The sequence below is a fragment of the Brachypodium distachyon genome, chromosome 5 (genome assembly GCF_000005505.3).
Source record: "Brachypodium distachyon strain Bd21 chromosome 5, Brachypodium_distachyon_v3.0, whole genome shotgun sequence".
In the NCBI taxonomy this organism is placed as follows: Eukaryota; Viridiplantae; Streptophyta; class Magnoliopsida; order Poales; family Poaceae; genus Brachypodium; species Brachypodium distachyon.
The window spans coordinates 8,505,589-8,524,915 of NC_016135.3; the positions used below are offsets into that span (position 1 = coordinate 8,505,589).

At 50.1% G+C, this 19,327-nt stretch overlaps 1 protein-coding gene across 1 annotated transcript; it reads left to right on the plus strand.

Moving 5' to 3' along the window:
* Positions 1–653: 653 nt before the first annotated feature.
* On the plus strand, positions 654–2,709 carry LOC112269479. The gene is made up of 2 exons (XM_024456260.1): positions 654–2,517; positions 2,622–2,709. The coding sequence occupies exons 1-2, from the start codon at positions 1,662–1,664 to the stop codon at positions 2,636–2,638; spliced, it is 873 nt and encodes a 290-aa protein (XP_024312028.1). The 5' UTR covers positions 654–1,661; the 3' UTR covers positions 2,639–2,709.
* The last annotated feature ends 16,618 nt before the right edge of the window (positions 2,710–19,327 follow it).

The following is a 19,327-nucleotide window of genomic DNA, read 5'->3' on the forward strand; positions in this document are numbered from 1 at the left end:
AAGGGGTGGGAACCGAGTTGGATCGGATCCAACTCGTATCGGGCTTGGACTCCTAATGGGCCTCAAGTGTTGAGCCCACTAGGGACGTCTATATAAGTGGAGGAGACCAACCCGTCTAGGGTAACCCCAGTTCAGACGCGAGTTAGACTCGGCCGTCGCACCTCCACGCCCAAAGCCTTGCGATCGGATCTAGCAGTCCGCCGCACGGAGTTCCTCCCTGTACGTGTGGATACCTCGGAGGCGCTGCACCTGCGGCGCTTGGACGAACTGTTCGTGGGATCGGCGAGGAGGAGCAGGCTGTTCGACTACTCGGCATCGACGCGCTACATCGACTCTACTTCCGCTACGGGTCTGCGCGTCTAGTGGTAATCTCGTGATCCATTATCTACAGCATTGATCCGGGCGGAAGCGGTAGAAAATTTTATTTTGTGCTAGCGTAGCATACCGCGTTCCCCAACAGTGGTATCAGAGCCGATGCTGTCTGTTTTGGATTCGAATTACGTGCATAAGTGTTATGCGATTAGTAGTAGATGTGATCTATTGCTATCTTGGTGGTCGATCTAAGTGTTAGATCGGTTTTGTAGTCAATCGATTGGATCAATTGTACTCGGGGATCATGGATATTCGATTCTGATAATCGTGATGTAGAAGGTCGTGACACAACATACTCCTACCGGTCGGATTTCCGCCATCGGAGTAGACAGTGAAACATAAATCCGGATACAATTCATGAGATCAATGGGACCGCCGTGCTATCTATTCGTAGCGCCTTAGTTGTCGTTGCAAGTTCACATCAATTCGGTAGAATAGGTTTCTACGCTTAACTTGTTTTTGCAGGATTGATGTGAATAGTATGGCTCATATGTATGTGATGCATGTGTGTAATATTTGCATGACCTGCGTGTCATGAGTTTGTCAGCCAGGCTGGAGCCAAGGTGCTGCCTTTATAATTGTATAACGACCTGCGTGTCGGCATTTGATGTCATTCTCCATGTAAATTCTTTGCTAGATACTAGGTGTAGTCATTTAGTATGAATTGGAGGACGTGTGCACCATGGCGGCTTGATGAACAGGTTCCTGGAGATGGAGATCACCATGAAGAACAGAGCCATACTATTTCACATGTTAATTTGATTATCTGTGATGGTTATTGCTTTGTTTACTCCTATGCATGTTATTGTGTTAGAGTAGAATGATCCCTCAAAGAATGTCAAGTTTATTTACCTCCCCAATAGCTGCAACACCACAAGACAAGTACATTTGGTGATGGGCTCATGAAATTGGGGTATCACCATTTTTCCTTGTCGTTGGTGATGTTCGTGTCGGACACTTACATGCGAAGCTTTGGTTAACTTGACGGGGCTATCAAAACGGTTTTGGGCCTCGAGGTGAAAGGAGTCGGAGCCGGGGCAAGTGTTGCCTACCGACTAACAAGAGTCGTATAGAGATACGATTGGCAAGAGTTGCCTACCGAGTGATTCAATCGGCTAGCAGTGATGCTAAAGCTCACTAGACGATTGGTTGATCTTGGATCTTGAATCACTAATGATCAATGGAGGGATGTTGATTTTAGTGGGAGTATATTTCTATTAAATTGTTTAATATGAATTACTCTTCATGAATACTTGTCTTAGTGTTTTTGCATTTTCTGTTGTAGATCAATGGCACCACCTCAATTGTCCAGTTTTGCTTTGAGATCTGTTCTTGAGAAAGATAAACTAAATGGAACTAACTTCACCAACTGGTATCGGAACCTGAGAATCGTTCTCAAGCACGATAAGAAAGAACATGTCATAGAGAACCCACTTCCAGAGGAGCCGGCTGATAATGCCACTGCTGCTGTTAGAAACGCCTATCAACGCTCATGTGATGAGTCGATTGAGATCAGCTATCTGATGCTTGCCTATATGGAGCCCGAACTGCAGCAGCAGTTTGAGAATGTTGAGGCTTTCGATATGATCGAGACTCTCAAAGGCATGTTTCAGACTCAGGCTAGGACCGAAAGATTTAATGTCTGGAGGTCCTTCCTGGAGACTAAGCTGAAAGAAGGCGAACCCTTGAGCCCACATGTAATCAAGTTGGTTGGTTACACGCAAAGCTTGGAGAAGCTGGGTTTTCCGCTGAGCCAAGAGTTGGCCACGGATACAATTCTGGCATCTCTTCCGCCAAGCTATGCGCAGTTCGTTCAGAACTACCATATGCATGGTATGGAAAAGAAAGTCACTGAATTGCATGGGATGCTTAAAACAGCAGAGGAGGATATCAAGAAAAATACCAAGCAAGTGTTGCTGGTACAGGGAAAGCCAAAGTTCAAGAAGAATTCTTGGGCTAAGAAGAAGGCAAAGAAGGGAAAGGCTAAGGATGTGATCCCGACCCCTGCCCCTGCTGCGCCTAAGGCTGGACCGGACTCAGAGACCGTATTCTTTTTCTGCAAAGGCACCGGTCATTGGAAGAGGAACTGCAGCAAGTACCAGGCCCACGTGGCAAAGAAGGGTGGAAGTGTGACTTCTACTTCAGGTACGGTTGTTGTATGTGTTATAGACATTTATCTTGCTGATGCACCTAACAGCTCTTGGGTATTGGATACCAGATCGGTTGTTCACATTTGCAACTCGATGCAGGGGTTGGCAAGGACTAGGAGCGTCGCAAGTGGAGAGGTTGACATAAGGGTTGGAAATAAAGCAAGAGTTGCAGCGTTGGCCGCCGGGACTATGCAACTTCATTTACCTTCTGGATTTGTTATGGAATTAGATAATTGTTATTATGTTCCTGCTTTAAGTCGAAACATTATATCTGTCTCAAAGTTGTTGAGTCATGGTTATGAATTCAATATTAAGGGCAATGGTTGTTCTTTTTATTTGAAGGATATGTTTTACGGCTTTGCACCTGTTGCGAACGGGTTATTCATCCTTAATCTTGAAGGAGAATCTGTCTATAACATTAATGTCAAGAGGCGCAAGCCCAACGATCTGAATCAAACCTATTTTTGGCATTGTCGTTTGGGTCACATAAGTGACAAACGCATGAAGAAGCTCCATGGAGATGGACTTTTAACTTCGTTTGATTATGAATCATTCGAGACATGCGAGTCTTGTCTACTAGGCAAGATGACCAAGTCGCCTTTTGCAAAGAGTTGCGAGAGGGCGACCGACTTGTTGGAACTCATACATACTGATGTGTGTGGACCAATGAGCACGACAGCTAGAGGAGGTTATCAATACTTCATAACATTCACTGATGATTTGAGTAGATATGGATATGTCTACTTAATGAAACATAAGTCGGAAACCTTTGAAAAGTTCAAGGAGTTCCAGAATGAAGTAGAGAACCAACGTGGCAAGAAAATAAAGCTTCTACGATCTGATCGTGGAGGCGAGTACTTGAGTCACGAGTTCGACGATCATCTGAAGAGTTGTGGAATTGTTCCACAGCTCACACCGCCGGGTACACCACAAAGAAATGGTGTGTCGGAAAGGCGGAACCGGACCTTGTTGGACATGGTTCGGTCGATGATGAGTCAGTCAGATCTTCCCTTGTCATTTTGGGGTTATGCTCTAGAAACCGCAGCGTTCACACTAAACAGAGTACCATCCAAGTCCGTAGATAAGACACCATATGAGATATGGACTGGAAAGCGTCCCAGTTTGTCTTTTCTAAAGATTTGGGGCTGTGATGCATTTGTCAAACGACTTCAGTCGGACAAGCTCACTCCCAAATCAGACAAGTGCATATTCGTGGGATATCCAAGGGAAACCTTAGGATATTACTTCTACAACCGGGCAGAGGACAAAGTGTTTGTCGCTCGAAACGGTGTCTTCCTTGAGAAAGAGTTTCTCAGTCGAGAGGCAAGTGGGAGGTCAGTGCAACTCGAAGAAGTTCGAGATGAGCCAGTAGGGGATAACTTGACAGGTGATGTCCGTGTGACTGAGCCAGTCGTCGTACCCACGGCCAATACAGCACCGTATCCACGAAGGTCGGAAAGACTACGTAATATACGCAATGTGTTGTTGCTAGACAATGACGAGCCGACTAATTATGCAGAAGCGATGGTGGGTCCTGAGTCCGAGTTATGGCTTGAGGCCATGAGATCCGAATTAAAGTCCATGGATGAAAAACCGAGTTTGGAACTTGGTAGATCCGCCAGAGGGTGTAAAAACCATCGAGTGCAAATGGATATTTAAAAGAAAAACTGATATGGATGGAAATGTTCAAATCCATAAAGCTCGACTTGTCGCAAAGGGTTTTCGACAAGTTCAAGGAGTTGACTACGACGAGACTTTCTCGCCGGTAGCGATGCTTAAATCAGTTCGGATCATTCTAGCTATTGCTGCATATTTCGATTACGAGATATGGCAAATGGATGTCAAAACGGCTTTCCTTAACGGAAATTTAACCGAGGACGTGTATATGATACAGCCCGAGGGTTTTGTCGATCCAAAGAATGCTGGAAAAATATGCAAACTTCAGAAATCCATCTATGGATTGAAGCAAGCATCTCGGAGCTGGAACATTCGTTTTGATGAAGTAGTCAAAGGGTTTGGCTTCATCAAAAATGAAGAAGAACCTTGTGTATACAAGAAGTTTAGTGCAAACTCAGTCGTATTTCTAATCTTATATGTGGATGACATATTATTGATTGGAAATGACATTCCGATGCTAGAAGCCGCCAAGGACTCATTGAAGAAAAGTTTTTCAATGAAGGACTTGGGAGAAGCGGCTTATATTTTGGGAATCAGGATCTATAGAGATAGATCAAGGAGGCTTATTGGTTTAAGCCAGAGTACATATGTTGACAAAGTGTTGAAGAGGTTCAACATGAATGACGCAAAGAAAGGGTTCTTGCCCATGTCGCATGGTATAAGTCTAAGCAAGACTCAGAGTCCTTCGACTTCTGATGAGCGAAGTCGGATGAGTGCGATTCCGTATGCTTCGGCGGTCGGATCCATCATGTACGCCATGTTATGTACTCGACCGGATGTTTCCTATGCTCTAAGTGTTACGAGCAGGTATCAGGCTGACCCCGGTGAGAGTCACTGGACAGCGGTGAAGAATATCCTTAAGTACTTGAGAAGGACTAAGGATATGTTTTTGGTTTACGGTGGTGAGGATGAGCTCGTTGTAAAGGGTTACACCGATGCTAGTTTCCAAACCGACAAGGACGATTATCGATCACAATCTGGATACGTGTTCGTCTTGAACGGAGGTGCGGTGAGCTGGAAGAGCTCTAAGCAAGAAACGGTGGCCGACTCTACAACAGAAGCTGAGTATATCGCGGCTTCGGAAGCCGCGAAAGAAGGCGTTTGGATCAGAAAGTTTGTTTCTGAGCTTGGAGTGGTTCAGGGCGCGTCCAATCCCATGGACCTCTACTGTGACAACAGTGGTGCTATTGCACAAGCCAAAGAACCACGACATCACCAAAAATCCAAACACATACTCAGGCGTTACCATCTCATACGGGAATTCGTGGAGAGAGGTGACGTTAAGATATGCAAGGTACACACGGATCTCAATATTGCCGATCCGTTGACAAAGCCTCTCCCGCAGCCAAAGCATGAGGCGCACACACGAGCCATGGGTATGCGATACTTGGATGATCGACTCTAGTGCAAGTGGGAGACTGTTGGAGATATGCCCTAGAGGCAATCATGTGATGATGTTATTTCCTATGTATTCATGAGTTATTGTTATTGTCCTTGAACATCATCACTGATATGTATCAATAAATACGTGATTTGTTTGTGAGACTATGTATTCTATGATGTTGTTCTAATGGTCCCTAGTCATTGAGGTTATGCGGACACATAATCTAGACTAGCAATGTGAATCAGTATGATGACTATGTTTCACAAGTCATAGGGCAAGGTGTTGCCGACTGATAGCATGGACTTGACAATGAGATTGTTGAGTCGGACAGACCCGCACTGAGACACAACGAGATGATTGTCATTTGTTAGTCTCAAGTACGATGTATATGCCAGTCCTAGACCTGAGGTCATCGTATGAGCTTGGGATGTGAATCGGCCTACTTAGGGGTTGCCAAACGCTACTCCGTAACTGGGTGGTTATAAAGGTAGCTTTCGGGTTTGCTGAGAAACATACTGCGAGTCATGGTTGATCAAGATGGGATTTGCCCCTCCTGTTCGGTGAGATATCTTTGGGCCCTCTCGAGTGATCAGATTCGGAAAGCATGGCCATGCGACTTGGGTTAAGTGTTAACCCGTTCGGGAATCTGTATCACAGGAACGAGAAGAGACTCGAGCTATCCACAAGGATGACACGCACTCGCCTTGAGCTCGACACACATATCGCGAGGCAAAAGGAATGTTGCATATGACACATTGTATGGTTCGTCAATATACCTTGTGGTTACTCGGGAGTTGGCACGTGCTGCTAGGCGCCGCTACCAACTATCGACTTGAGTCGGTGCCAGTGGACGAGTAAGGTGTTACTCGGGCCCGCAGTCCGAGCTCGTAGTCGTGGCCGACTGACCGCGAACCTGAAGGGTCACACGCTTAAGGGGTGGGAACCGAGTTGGATCGGATCCAACTCGTATCGGGCTTGGACTCCTAATGGGCCTCAAGTGTTGAGCCCACTAGGGACGTCTATATAAGTGGAGGAGACCAACCCGTCTAGGGTAACCCCAGTTCAGACGCGAGTTAGACTCGGCCGTCGCACCTCCACGCCCAAAGCCTTGCGATCGGATCTAGCAGTCCGCCGCACGGAGTTCCTCCCTGTACGTGTGGATACCTCGGAGGCGCTGCACCTGCGGCGCTTGGACGAACTGTTCGTGGGATCGGCGAGGAGGAGCAGGCTGTTCGACTACTCGGCATCGACGCGCTACATCGACTCTACTTCCGCTACGGGTCTGCGCGTCTAGTGGTAATCTCGTGATCCATTATCTACAGCATTGATCCGGGCGGAAGCGGTAGAAAATTTTATTTTGTGCTAGCGTAGCATACCGCGTTCCCCAACACAGACGACTCATAGAAATGGACCCATAGAAATGGACCTGATGCCGCATACATCTCCACTTCCTCAAAGCAGCCCACCCAGGACGGTTCATTGAATTACTTGCTTTGCCATACACTAGGAAAACCATATTTGTAATTCAATAGTATCACATTGTAATAATACCGCCCTCGTTTATTATCATAGCATAGCAATTTACTACTATGATGGCAATTGGTGGTTAGGAAATGGCAAGGGTGTCCTATACTACTAGGAGCGATCATAGCTAGCATAGATACAATAATAGTCCTAACAATGCAACTAACAAAATCTAGTGCATAATAAAATAATAGGATGATGATCAAAGTGAACTTGCCTTGATAGTAGTTGGTATTCAAACACTCTTTGCAATCACACAGTTCGCTCTCCGAGAAAACTATACAATCAAGCAAACATACACATACATAAACACACCATACAACAAAAGAATATGTATGCCATGATGCAATGCAAAAACATGTGATATGAGTGGATGATTTTTATTCGGGTGATCTGCTGGTCCAAGGCATTGATAATTAAGCACATGTAATTAGGGTTTTAAACAAATTGCAATGGCTAGGGTTTAAACCCTAAAATGAGGTTTTATTTGCATCTGCAAAACAATTTAAAATATTTATTTCTCTGTCCCATTGGACAGAGGACAATAAGACAAAACGGTTGGTTCTGGGCCGGTTCGGCCCAAGCGGTCGGACCGGTCCGGTTCTCCCCCTTTTTTTTTCTTTTAGCCTTTTCTTTTTCTGTTTTTCTCATTTATTTGATATCTTTTGAGTTTGAACTCCAAATTGGTCCAAATAAATTCCAGAAAATTTGTAAAATCATGTTCTACCATGATACAAGTTTTGGAAGTAGTTTCTCTTCAAAATAAAATATACAAAAATACATTTGCCCTATAAATGCCTTTAGGGCCATATAACTATTTAAATAAAATACCTTTTCAACTCCAAATAATTTTCCAAAAATTATGGGATAGCTTATATATGCATTAAACCTCTTTTATACATAAAACCTATTGGTTTGAAGATCCAAAGTTCAAATGGGTGTAAACCCTAAGGTTTAAATTGAAATAAAAACTTTTAAAGCCTTTTGAGATTCAAATTTGAATTCAAATATGCAATTGTGGCATGATGCTCATGGATGCAATGCACATGTAAAAGTTTGAAATTTTTGGGATGTTACATGGGCGCTTCCCGGGAGGTTCCTTGCCAGGAGGGGGGTCCCGGGCGCAAGTGTCCGTTACAGGAGTGGGACCGAGCGGGCAGGACAACGACGCCACGTGGCCGCTCGGCGGGCTCCCTGTGCACAGGGTTTGTCAGGATAAGGAGTGAAGCACACGCGAGCATTAAATGCACCGACAGAAAGGGGATTCCCCATTCATTCAGCCTAGAGTGACTGGCCTGGGATAAATTTTAGGCGCCTACGCCCGTAGTTGGAGGGCTTCTCAACCTGCATGCAAGCCAGCGCATCGAGGGGGAGCTGCCCTAGCTCTTGGCTCGCCATTTGTCACCCATGCATCGTGGCACCTGTGGTATCCCCTTCGGTATAAAAGGAGGACCCCCGCCAACGGTCAAGGGTTCGATCAGTTTCCAGTTCACTACTTGCAGTAGCTCGAAGTAGCAAGAAGCCCTTAGCGAAAGAGAGAGAGCACCCGGGGACTCCCCCCAGCAACCTGTAAACCTTGGTTCCCTGGCTAATAACAAGCTCAGAAGCAGGACGTATGGTTTTATACCTCAGGGTGGCCCGAACCTGGGAAAAAACGTTCTCGTGTTCATTGTGCTCCTACGCTTTACATTGGCCTCGCCGGCGATCACCGGAGCGATCCCGCCACCCACTGCCAAAGCTAAAAGGGGGTGCTCGCGCATCCCCGGTGTGAAACCCCGTGCTACGACATCTGGCACGCCTGGTAGGGGGCGCGTGAGGAGAGCTCGCCGGTGATCACCGGCGCCGTCGTCTACAGCTGCATTGGCTGGCTCCATCTTCCCCGACAGCGGAACCAGGCATCATGCCCCCCCAGCGGGCTGGTGACTCGAGGATCGACCCGCGTGGCGCCCCAGCGGCTCACACGCGGTCGCACGACGTGCGGCGCACGTCGCAGGATCAGGGCGATCCAGAGCCTGCCCGGGTGCAGCAGCCGCAGTCGCAGCTGCCCCCACCACCCCCTCGGCCGTCGCGGGCGACGCCGACCGACTCGCGCCCCTCTCACCTGAGGGCGCCGGGGGACAGGGCGGAGGTTAGCCGCTCTGAGAACCGGCAGCGTCCCACCTAGACCCCGACGGAGGCTATCATCGCCACGCGTGTCATGGGGCGCGACGAGCCGCCGCAGGGCACGCCGGCGCACGAGGCATGGAGTGCGGAGCTGGAGGCGCTCCTTGCACTCGCCGCCCAGCAGTCGCAAGGCGAGGGCGCCCCGGCTGGCTCAGGCCGCGGGCAGAACCCGGGACGCGGAGACGCGCCAGACGCCTCGGGGCAGGGAGAAAACCCTCCCCCGCAAGGAGGGCAAAGAGGCAGGGATCCTGAGGGGTCCTCGGATTTGACACCAACCGTCACGCGGGGTGACGCGCGCGGCATGCTGAACGCCCGCCAACAGGAGGAGCTCCGCCCGTGGCTGGAGCGCCCACGCCCGGAGGAGCAGGAGGATGCTCCCTTGGGTGCCGAGGACGGCTACACCGCGTTCACCCGCGAGCTGCGCCGGGTGACATGGCCCCGCAAGTTTCAAGCGCCCGCGGTTGGAACGTATGACGGGACCGTGAACCCCAAGAATTTTCTCCTGACCTACACGTTGGGGATGCACGCCATCGGCGCCAATGACAAGGCAGAGCTAACTGGTTCCCGATGGTCCTCAAGGGAGCAGCGAGAACTTGGCTGCTCAACCTGCCCGCCGGGTCCATAGCCACTTGGGCGGACCTGTGTGAGCAGTTCGTGAGCGCGTTCCAGGGCGGCTACAAGCGCCCAGGAACCATGGCGGAGCTGCACACCGTGGAGCAGAAGCGGGGAGAGACGCTGCGGAGCTTCGTCAACCGCTTCTCCAGTCTCTCCTACTCCATCCCAGAGGCGGAGGCTGCCGCCATTATCAACACCTTCGTCATCAACGTCCGCGACCCCAAGATGCGGGAGAAGCTGAGCACGTAGCGGATCCGGACGACGCAGGAGCTCTACGCCCTGGCGCACAAGTGCGCCATGGCCGAGGAGGGGAGCTTAGCGCCCGAACTCGCAGCCAAGGCTGCCGCGGGCCCCGCTGAGGGCTCGTAGAAGAAGAGCTCCCGCAAGCGCAACGGGAAGCAAGTCCTCGCGCAGAGTCAGGGGCTGCCTCGAGGCCAGCAAAGAAGGACTCACTCGGTGGCGGGTCTGGCGGCAAGTCGGGCGACGCGTCCCGCTGCCCCATCCACGCCAACGCCACCCACGACGTGCGAGCCTGGCTTCCAGGAGCCCTGCAGCGTCGCCTGCATCCATGGGGGAGCTTACGCTCTCTCATCTCATGCCGCGGTGAAGCGCCTCACCTGGGAGGTGTGCGCGCGCCTGCCGGACGCGGAGGCGCAGCAACCGCTGAAGTGGTCGCACGTGCGGATCACCTTTAGTGCCGACGATCACCCAGCCCGGCAGCTGGCTTCAGGGGTTCTACCCTTCGTGGTCTCACCGAGCATTAACAAAATGACGGTGACCAAGGTGCTTGTGGACAACGGGGCGGGGTTAAACCTCCTGTCCGCCAGGTTAGTGGAGAAACTTCAGCTGCCGCTGGAGCAGTTGAAGCCCACTGACCCGTTCCGGGGAGTGAACCCCGGGATCGTGCGCCCCTTGGGGCGCATGACGCTGCTGGTAACCTTTGGGTCCCGAGAAGCGTTCAGGACCAAGCACCTTGTGTTCGACGTGGCGCACACCCCGTTGCCCTACAACGGGATCCTTGGTCGGCCGACGCTGATCAAGTTCATGGCGGCAACTTATGGCACCTACGGTGTGATGAAGATACCGTCCACGTATGGAGTCCTCTCCATCAGGTGCAATCTCAAGGACGCAGCCTGGTGCGTTGGCGAGGTCGTCAAGGCCGCTACCGCAGCCGACTCCGGTGACGAAGACGTTGCCGGGAGTGACGGCTCGCTGCCCGGCGACGGCCCCGCAGCGAAGAAGGCCTGCGCTACCCCGCAAGAACTTGCTGGGGGAGGCGCAGGCTCGAGCTCGCACCCCGGCAAGGGCCAGAAGCTCAAGGAGGAGGCCGCCAAGGTGAAGAAGTTGCCCCTCCAAGCCGGCAATGAGGAGCGCACCGTCACCGTCGGTGCGAACCTCACTGCCACATAGGAAGGCGCCCTCATCACTTTCCTCCGGGACAATGCCAACGTGTTCGCTTGGGAACCGTCGGACCTTCCCAGAGTCCCTAGGGAGGTGATCGAGCATCGACTCATGGTGCGTCCAGACGCCCACCCCGTCAAGCAGAAGATCCGCCGGCAAGCACGGGAGAGCAAGGATTTCATCAAGCAAGAAGTAGACACGCTCAAAGCTGCGGGGGCTATCAGGGAAGTATTGTACCCCACTTGGTTAGCTAATCCTGTAGTAGTACCCAAGCGGGAGAATAAACTTCGCATCTGTGTAGATTTTACTGATCTTAACCGTGCCTGTCCGAAAGATCCTTTCCTTGTACCTCGCATTGATCAAATAGTAGATTCCACTGCCGGTTGTGATTTGCTGTTTTTTTGGATGCTTTTTTCGGCTACCATCAAATTAAGATGGCAGTCGAAGACAAGGAGAAAACGGCGTTCATCACCCCGGTTGGCTGCTACTGCTATACGTGCATGCCTTTCGGGTTGAAGAACGCGGGCTCAACATTCCAGCGTGCATTGCGCGAGTGTTTGGGACCCCAACTAGGCCGAAATGTAGAGGCCTACATGGACGATATCGTCATCAAATCAAAGCGTGGGGACTCGCTGATTGATGACCTGCGGGAAACGTTTGATAACCTCCGCAGGATCAAGCTCAAATTGAACCCTGAGAAATGCATCTTTGGTGTGGACTCGGGTGAGCTTCTGGGTTTCTTGGTTTCACACAGGGGGATTCAAGCCAACCCAAAAAAGATAGAAGTTATCGAGAAAATGGAGGCTCCCCGCAAGGTGAAGGACGTTCAGCGCCTCAACGGCTGTGTTGCCGCACTGGGGCGCTTCATCTCAAGGCGGGACGAACGCACCCTGCCTTTCTTCAAGGTGATGAAGAAGAATGGCCAAATCAATTGGAGCCCTGAGGCTGAGGCGGCGTTCCAGGATCTCAAGCAGTACCTGATCATGTCACTAATACTCCCTTATCTCCTTCTTTATTTTCTATAGATGGGAAGCCCAACACCGTTCGGCAACGTACCGCCGTTCACCCGCGTCTACTACCCCTCCACGGACGACGACCAATTGGTCAGTGCCCCTTTGGCGGCACTGTGTGCTTTCCTCGACCTGCCACCACCCAGGTTTAGAGGCCGAGTTGAGACCGCCGCACCTGAGGGATGGGAGCCACGGTGGGAGATCGAGGCAAAGATCCGGGGGCGTGAGATCGCGCCAGCTACGCCGGATATCACCTTCATCAGCCGCTACCCCACCTTCGAGCAGGGCCTTCAGTTCGCCATGCAGTGCGCTTTCGCACTGGTGTGCCGGGACTATCGGCACGAGTTTCTCGAGGACTCCCCCTTCCTCCTCTTTGAAAGGCGGAACCATGCATGCTCGGCAGTGGCTACTACCAACGACGAGGATGCGACCCCAGTGACGACCCACTTCGAGAACATGGAGATAAACACCGTGGACTTGGAGTCTTGCCTTGAGCACGAGATGACAAGGGCCGACCTAGCTGAGGAGCAGGTTGGTAACTTGATGGGAGAGAAGACCCAGTGGCTGGAGGACAAGGCCGTGTTGGAGAACACTGTCCTTAACATGGGAGACGCCATAGAGCAGCTGCAGTATGAGAGGGACCAGGCTCGCTACTACTGCGAGCAGTTCCAGGCTTTCATTGCAGCCGCAGCTGCAGCAGCACCGGCGCCTGTCCAGTTCCCACCTCCGCCACAGGATCAGGAGATGGAGCCTCAGGAGGAGGAGCCCCAGGAGGTCCACGAGATGGACACCCCTGCTATAAACACCCGCTCCAAGATGAAGGCGAACGGGACCACACCAACAGCCACACTCCCTTAGATCTGTGATGCCTACCAGACTTATTTTTTTCTTTTCATTATCAGTTTGCGAGTTAGTCATTGACCATACAATCTTTGTGTATGGCAATGTAGGTCGATTGCTTTTTCCTCGTACTCTTTCCTTTATGGGCAATGCCCCACCATAAACAAGTGTGTTCTGCTATGATTTCCAAAACCTTTCATGATTGATGAGTGCATGATTGTTATATGCTTGAGTTATATCTTGTTTGGGGGTTTAGTTATCCTTAGCTCTGTTCTATCTGTTCTTCATCTATGCTACCCTAAACAGATGCCTCCAAGACGCCAGAACCCCGCCAACAACGCTAAGGCTAACAATGCCGACGCAGAAGGGAATGCTGCCACCATGCAGCAGTTATTGGCCGCCCAGACCCAATTCTTCCAGATGATCACCCAACAGTTGGCCAACAACAACAACAACAACCAGCAGAACCACAACAACCAGCAGCACCACCCACCCCAAGTGGATATGCTGACCAGATTTCTGCGTCTGCGCCCGCCTACTTTTTCCAGCTCCACTGAGCCCATTATGGCTGACGATTGGTTTCGTTCAGTTAATAAGAATTTGGTCACCATCAATTGCAGTGAGGAAGAGAAAGTGCGGTTCGCAGCTAATTTGCTAGAAGGACCCACAGCGTCATGGTGGGAAAATTTTCAGATCACCACCCCCATCGAAGATGTCACCTGGGACATGTTCCAGGAAGCCTTCCGCACCGCCCACATTTCTGCGGGAGTGCTCAGCCTGAAGAAAAAGAATTCCACAGGCTGCGACAGGGAAGTCGCTCTGTGTCAGAATATATAGAGGTTTTCAACCAACTTTCCCGCTATGCCCCGGATGATGTGAACACCAATGCCAAGCGCAGGGAGAAGTTTTTGGACGGTCTGAACGATGAGCTGTCGGTTCAACTTGCTATTGCTTACACCCCCACTTACCAGTCTTTGATTGACAAAGCCATCATTCTAGAGAGTAAGCTCACTCAGTTGGAAAACCGCAAGAAGAGACTTCACCAAGGAGGCTCTCACACTGGCCCGCACCAGAAGCAGCACACCTCCTATGATGGAAGTGGCAGTTCCTCCTTGAGCAGGAACGGGAACCAGAGCAACCACCACAGTGGAGGTAATAGTCACAACCACCACTAGGGAAGCCAAGGACACCACCATCAGGGTGGCAATGTGAACCGGCATCATCAGCAACACCAGCAGCAGCATCAGTTCGCTCGCCCAAGGCCCATCAATGGCAATGGCAATGGCAGGAACAACGGCAATGGCCAGAACAACAATGGTCAGAACCACAATGCCAAAAAAGACATGAGCAAGGTGGAATGCTTTAAGTGTCACAAGATGGGACACTACGCCACCAGCTGCCCGGACAACCAAGATGGCACTGGGAACAAGCGGAATCCATTCCAGAAGGGCCACGTGAATCACGTGGATGTGGAAGAAATCACCGAGGAACCAGGTATCATACTTGGCACCTTCCACATTAATGCTTTTGAAGTACTAGTTCTGTTTGACACTGGAGCATCGCATTCATTCATTTCAAGAGTATTAGTAGAAAGAGGCAAATTACCCTCTTAGACCATGGCTAGACCCATGAAAGTGAACTCACCGGGTGGAACAATACTAGCAACCCGACACTGTCGCCAGCTATCCCTAAGTATTGGGAGACACAATTTTCCCTCTGATCTCATAGTTATAGATTCCCGAGGACTGGACCTAATCTTGAGAATGGACTGGTTGACCTTATATGAAGGATTAGTAGACTGTGCCCAGAGGACTGTCACACTCACTACCCTAGACAAAAGACGCATCCGGTACAAGTCAACCCACGAGCTTAAAAGACCCAAGGTTAATACTCTTAAGGGGGTTAGCATGGACGAAGTACCGATAGTGAAGGAATACCCAGATGTATTTCCAGAGGAATTACCAGGCATGCCACCGGACCGTGATGTTGAGTTTCTCATCGAGTTGATGCCAGGAAGTGGACCCATAGCTAAGAGACCGTATAAGATGGTTGTGGATGAGTTGAAGGAATTGAAGAAGCAGCTAGCTGAACAGTTAGCGAAAGGTTTCATCCGCCCCAGTTCATCACCATGGGGAGCACCTGTCCTGTTTGTAGATAAGAAGGACAAGAGCCAACAGATGTGCATTGACTATCGTTCACTAAATGAGGTGACAATAAAGAATAAGTATCCCTTGCCCATAATCAATGATCTATTCGATCAATTGAAGGGAGCTCCAGTATTCTCAAAGATCGACCTGCGATCAGGGTATTTCCAGCTGAAGATCCGAGAGATGGATATACCCAAGACGGCATTCACCACTAGGTATGGACTGTATGAGTACACCGTGATGCCTTTTGGTTTGACCAATGCACCTGCATACTTCATGAACATGATGAACAAGGTGTTCATGGAATTCTTGGACAAGTTTGTCGTAGTATTCATCGATGACATCTTGATTTATTCCAAGAGCAAAGAGGAACATGAGCAGCATCTGCACATGATTTTGGAGAAGTTGAGAGCGCACCAGCTGTACGCCAAATTCAGCAAGTGTGAATTTTGGTTATCAGAAGTCAGCTTTCTTGGACACATAGTGTCAGGAGCCGGAGTAGCCGTTGACCCAGCTAAGGTTGCCGCAGTTACAGAATGGAGGCACCGAAGAACGTCGGAGAAGTCCGCAGTTTCCTCGGACTTGCTGGCTACTACCGGAGGTTCATTGAGAATTTCTCTAAAATAGCGAAACCCATGACTGAGCTCTTGAAGAAGGAAAAGAAGTTTGCCTGGAATGAGTTTTGTGAAGAGAGCTTCCAGGGATTAAAGAAAAGACTAGTGTCTGCACCCATCCTTGTTTTGCCTGACCACAAGAGGATTTTCAAGTATACTGTGACGCCTCACATCAAGGATTGGGAGGAGTGTTAATGCAAGGAGGAAGAGTTGTAGCGTACGCTTCGCGGCAGCTAAAGAGCCACGAAGGCAACTACCCCACTCATGACTTGGAGTTAGCATCGGAGTGCACGCCCTAAAGACTTGGAGGCACTATCTGATGGGAAAGCATTGTGAACTGTTTACTGACCACAAGAGTCTGAAGTACATTTTCACTCAGAAGGAGTTGAATCTGAGGCAGAGAAGATGGTTAGAACTGATAAAAGATTACGACCTGAATTTACAATACCATCCTTGCAAGGCTAACGTTCTAGCCGATGCATTGAGCCGCAAGGGCTACATAAATGGACTGACAATTGGAGAGTTACCGCCAGAGTTGTGCGAACAGTTCAAGAACATCAGACTAGAAATAGTGCCGGAAGGTTATTTAGCCACCTTGGAAGTACAGCCCACGTTGCTGGATAAGATTAGAGAAGCACAGAAGGATGACTCGGAAATTAAGGAAATAAAAGAAAATATGGTTATGGGAAAGGCCAAAGATTTTCGAGGAGACGACCAGGGAACCATATGGTTCGATTACCGCATTTGCGTACCACAGGATTCGGAAATCAGAAAGCTGATTTTACAAGAAGCTCACCGTACTCAATCCACCCTGGAAACACAAAGATGTACATGGACCTCAAGGAAACATTTTGGTGGTCCGGATTGAAGCGTGACATCGCAGAGTTCATTGCCTTGTGCGATGTGTGCAGCAGAGTTAAGGCAGAACACCAGAAGCCAGCATGATTGCTGAGACCATTGCCTATACCGGACTGGAAATGGGATAAAGTTGGCATGGACTTTATCACCGGTTTACCAAGGACCAGATCAGGATACGATTCTATTTGGGTAGTGGTTGATCGTTTGACCAAGGTTGCCCACTTTATACCGGTAAAGACCACTTACACCAGCGCACAGTTAGCAAAACGCTACATATCCAGAATAGTGTGTTTACACGGAGTACCCAAGGAGATAGTTTCAGACAGAGGTACCCAATTGACCTCAAGATTTTGGGGACAACTACATGAGTCTCTAGGAACAAGACTAGAATTCAGTACAGCGTTTCATCCGCAAACGGATGGACAGACCGAGACAGTAAATCAGATTCTTGAGGATATGTTGAGAGCCTGCGCTCTGGATTATGGATCCAGTTGGGATGACAATCTGCCTTATGCAGAATTCTCATACAACAATAGCTTCCAAGCCAGCATTGGAATGTCACCGTTTGAAGCTTTGTATGGAAGGAAGTGCAGAACACCATTGTTATGGGATGGTGTAGGAGATCGTAGCCTATTCGGCCCGGACATGATAAAGGATGCCGAAGAAAAGGTTAGACTCATCCGAGACCGGCTGAAGGTAGCCCAGTCAAGACAAAAGAGCTACGCCGACACCAAACGTAGGGAGGTGACCTACGAGGCTGAGGATAGAGCGTATATCAGAGTTTCACCGATACGCGGAGTTAAAAGATTTGGAATCAAGGGAAAGCTAGCACCCCGTTTCATTGGGCCTTTCAAGATCTTGTCACACCAAGGAGAAGTGGCTTACAAGTTGGATTTACCAGAAGCACTGTCCAATGTCCACAATGTCTTCCATGTATCGCAACTGAAGAAGTGTCACCCTGAGATGGCCGACACACCACTAAGGGATACGATACCCCTTGAGGAAGTGCAATTGCAGAGTGACCTCACCTATGAGGAGAAACCGATCAGGATCTTGGATACAGCTGAGAGACAAACCCGATCCAAGACCATCAAGTTTTGCAAAGTCCAGTGGGACCATCATACAGAAGAAGAACCCACTTGGGAACGCGAAGATGATATTCGAGAAGACCACCCACACCTCTTTGCTAACCACACCGAATCTCGAGGACGAGATTCATCTTAAGGGGCTTAGGTCTGTAACATCCCAAAAATTCAAACCGTTACATGAGGATTGCATCCATAAGCATCATGTCACAATTGCATGTTTGAATTCAAACTTGAATCTCAAAAGGCTTTAAAAGTTTTTATTTCAACTTGAACCTTAGGGTTTTACACCCATTTGAACTTTGGATCTTCAAACCAATAGGTTTTGTGTATAAAAGGGGTTTAATGCATATATAAGCTATCCCATAATTTTTGGATAATCATTGGAGTTGAAAAAGTATTTTCTTTAAATAGATATATGGCCCTAAAGGCATTTATAGGGCAAATGTATTTTTATGTATTTTATTTTGAATAGAAACTACTCCCAAAAGTTGTAACATGGTAGAACATGATTTTACAAATTTTCTGGAATTTATTTGGACCAATTTGGAGTTCAAAATCAAAAGATATCAAAGAGATGAGAAAAGCAGAAAAAGAAAAGCCTATAAGGAAAAAAAAGGGGGGAAACCGGACCGGCCCGACCGTTTTGGGCCGAACTGGCCCTGTCGCGCCCGAGCTGAGCCGGCCCGAGCTGCGCGCGCGCCGCGTGAGCCACCGACAGGTGGGCCCCACCTGTCGGGGTCGTCTTCCCCGCGGGGGAAACCCCCGCCGGTCCCGCACGTGATCCGCGCCGCCGCCACCACCGGGATCCGCCGTCCCCGTGCTCCCCGCGACGGCCCGAGCGCGTCACCATAAAAAGCGAGCTCCCCTCTCCTTTTCCCCCCTACTCCCCCACTTGATTTCACGACCACGCTGCCGGATTTTGCCCTGAAACCCTAGCTCGCGCCGCCGCCTTTCCGAGGTCATCGCGGGCGAACCACGAGGTATGAGGCGACCCCGCGCGCTTCCTCTTTCTTCCCTCCATTTGCGCTTCCTTTTGACGCGACTGTTCCTTCGCCTTGTGTACTGCAGCCTCCGGACGCCGCCTGCTCGTCGTCACCGGAGTCTGGTGACCGCGCCGCCGTCTTCGCGCGTCCTAGACAAGCCCTCCGACCTCCCGACGCCGCGCCGACCCCGTCACCAAGCGCCCCGCGCCGCGCCGCGTCGACCCAGCCCGCCCCGAGCCAGCCGCGTCGCCGGAGCACCCGCGCCGCCGCGTCCGTGCCCGTGCCGCCGTCCCCTCCTTCTCCGGTGACCGCCGCCGCCGCCGGTAAACCCTAGAACTCCCCTCGTCCGTCCGATCTGGATCCGAGGGCTAAGATTAGATCCCGTTTTTAATTTTAACCGAACCGGTACACACCAATGAGAACGCGCCACGTGGCACCTAGTTTATAAAATGAAAATCTGATTTTTTTTTAATCCACCGGAATAATTTAATGGCATTTTGC

Excerpts from the sequence above, each read along its gene's own strand:
- LOC112269479 (XM_024456260.1), top strand. The coding sequence starts at position 1,662 with ATGGCACCACCTCAATTGTCCAGTTTTGCTTTGAGATCTGTTCTTGAG.